This window comes from Saprolegnia diclina, assembly GCF_000281045.1.
Source record: "Saprolegnia diclina VS20 unplaced genomic scaffold supercont1.219, whole genome shotgun sequence".
Classification (NCBI taxonomy): Eukaryota; Oomycota; class Saprolegniomycetes; order Saprolegniales; family Saprolegniaceae; genus Saprolegnia; species Saprolegnia diclina.
The window spans coordinates 7,125-9,264 of NW_008246286.1; the positions used below are offsets into that span (position 1 = coordinate 7,125).

General features: G+C 58.4%; 1 protein-coding gene across 1 annotated transcript; it reads left to right on the forward strand.

Annotated features, from left to right (window-relative positions):
* Positions 1-33: 33 nt before the first annotated feature.
* Positions 34-2,099, forward strand: SDRG_17225 (hypothetical protein; the record flags this gene model as incomplete). Its single annotated transcript, XM_008623465.1, has 6 exons — positions 34-243; positions 305-394; positions 442-525; positions 580-678; positions 721-2,013; positions 2,091-2,099. 6 exons carry the CDS (start codon positions 34-36, stop codon positions 2,097-2,099), a joined length of 1,785 nt encoding a protein of 594 aa, XP_008621687.1.
* Positions 2,100-2,140: the final 41 nt, after the last annotated feature.

Here is a 2,140-nt window from a genome sequence, read left to right on the forward strand (position 1 = left end):
TACGATGATGACGACGAGGTGTAGACAAGCTACATGCCACTTCTGTCCTTTGCGCTTGCAAACAAGTCTCGTGAGGCCGTCGAGCTTCTCGCATCAGTGGCCGACATCAACTTCATCGACGACGGTCAATCTTCGACCAAGGCGTGCGTCAACAAGGTGCCGCTGGGCCAAGCCATCAAAACCAACCTCGACACAACATTGCTTGCGAAAATGCTGGAACATGCCAGCGTCCAGCCGCCAGAGGTGACCACCATCATTGATGGCAGCTTCTTCAACCGTTCTGACTCATACAACATCTCTGTAGTACTACGAGGAAGCTCTCAAGATGGCACTTGTAGCCAAGAGCGTCTCCAACGTAGTGCTGCTGGCATCCAAGGTCAACCCCAAGTCCGAGGTATGTTCACCTTGTAGTCACTCGGTGTGATCTTATTCACTCACTAGTGCTTTCTTCAATACGCGGTCCACAACCCTGATTTTGTGGCAGTGTTGCTGGAACTGGGCGCGGACCCCAACCAGAGCGACCAGGTACGAGCGCACCCGCTGCGATACCCACGACCCATCAAATGGTTGGTGCATTAGTACGGTCGCCCTCCGCTACTCGGTGCCTGCTCACAGAACGAAGAAATCTCAGCGCGTATCTTGCTGCCGCACACCACCAACGGCGATGTTCACGGCTACGTACGCAATGATTTGCAATGAGATCACTAACTCGCTCTGTAGTACGCGCCACTCTACAACGTTGTTGCAGAAGGCGGTCTGCGCGGTCTGGCTAGAGATTTGGCCCGTACCGTCTTTGCAGAATCACCGATGCCGCCACTGCACAAGATCTTTTGGCAACCGTGCGTCGAGCGATATGCACAACGTGCATGCGATTTCTGGTGCTATGCCCCGGACCACGCGAGAGCCTATGCCAAAATCGAGCTCGAGTACATGGCTGTTCTCTGCACGCTCCTCGACGAGCCGTTCTGGTGGACCAAGGAAACACTGCCAAGTCTTCCGCCTGGTGTCTGCGATACTGACGTCATCCATGGCGAGCTCCAATTCATTCGCGACGAGTTTGTGCGGCCACTCGGTCTCGTGCCCAACACGACCCGCGGTGTGTACCACGCCGACGACGCACTCTCGGTCGACTTGCTTTCGTCGCTCAGTCAACTCTTGACACCGCTCGAAGTCGACGCTTCCTGGAACGACAACGTCTTGGAGGTCGTCGACCCAGCCATGCACGGCGCGGTGTACGGCCAATCGCGCTTCAATCTCCACCCGCACAACATGCGCGTCGGGACATCCACAAGCGCCACCGTTCAACATGAGATGCCTCCGTCGACGACGCTTACCGATGCCGCGTGCCCGCACCTGCAAATGCTGCCGACGCCGGTGACGTGGGATGCGTCGTTGCGTCAAGTGACACTGGAGAGCTATATCAACAACATCCACCCGTCGCAGTCGGCGCTCTATGCGGTGCTGGCCGAGACCCTATCGACTGTGCTGCCGCTGCTAGATGCCGCCCGGTGGGTCCCCCGAAAAGACAACCGACGTATTCGACTCGGTGGCGGCCACGAGAACGAGCTGCGCCTGCTCCGGGACGCGTACCTGAAGCACCACGGCCTCGACCCGTCGACGACTGTACTGCAAAAGACGCTGCGGGCGTTCAAGAAGGCGCAGGGGCCCATCACGAGCCAGTTGCAGCCAGCGCCACCGACGCTCCACGCTGCCAAAGAGTTCTGGAAGAACTACGTACCACGTCGTGACGACGACGATGACGACGGTAGCTGGCGGCTTCCGAGCAAGCCTCAGTCGCACCAAGTGCTCTGCCACGTGCAGTGTCTCCGCGCGACGCCCGAGGCACCGACAATGACGACGGCGTGGCGGCGTGGGTCGGGCGCTACCAACGAGGCCATCAAGTTTACAGCCGTGGCCCTGTACGGTGCAGACAACATCTCGGTGCGGATCGAGTTCCGAGAGACGTTTGAGAAGGCCGACTTTGGACCGCACAAGCGCAACCCTGCGATCGAGGTACAACAACAAAAGATGCTTGCCATGTGGATTGGCGTCGATACAACTGTAGGTACTACTCAGCGACAGCATCGCAGAGCGCGTGAGCCAAGACACGGGGTTTGTGACCTTGCGACCGGGACGCTTG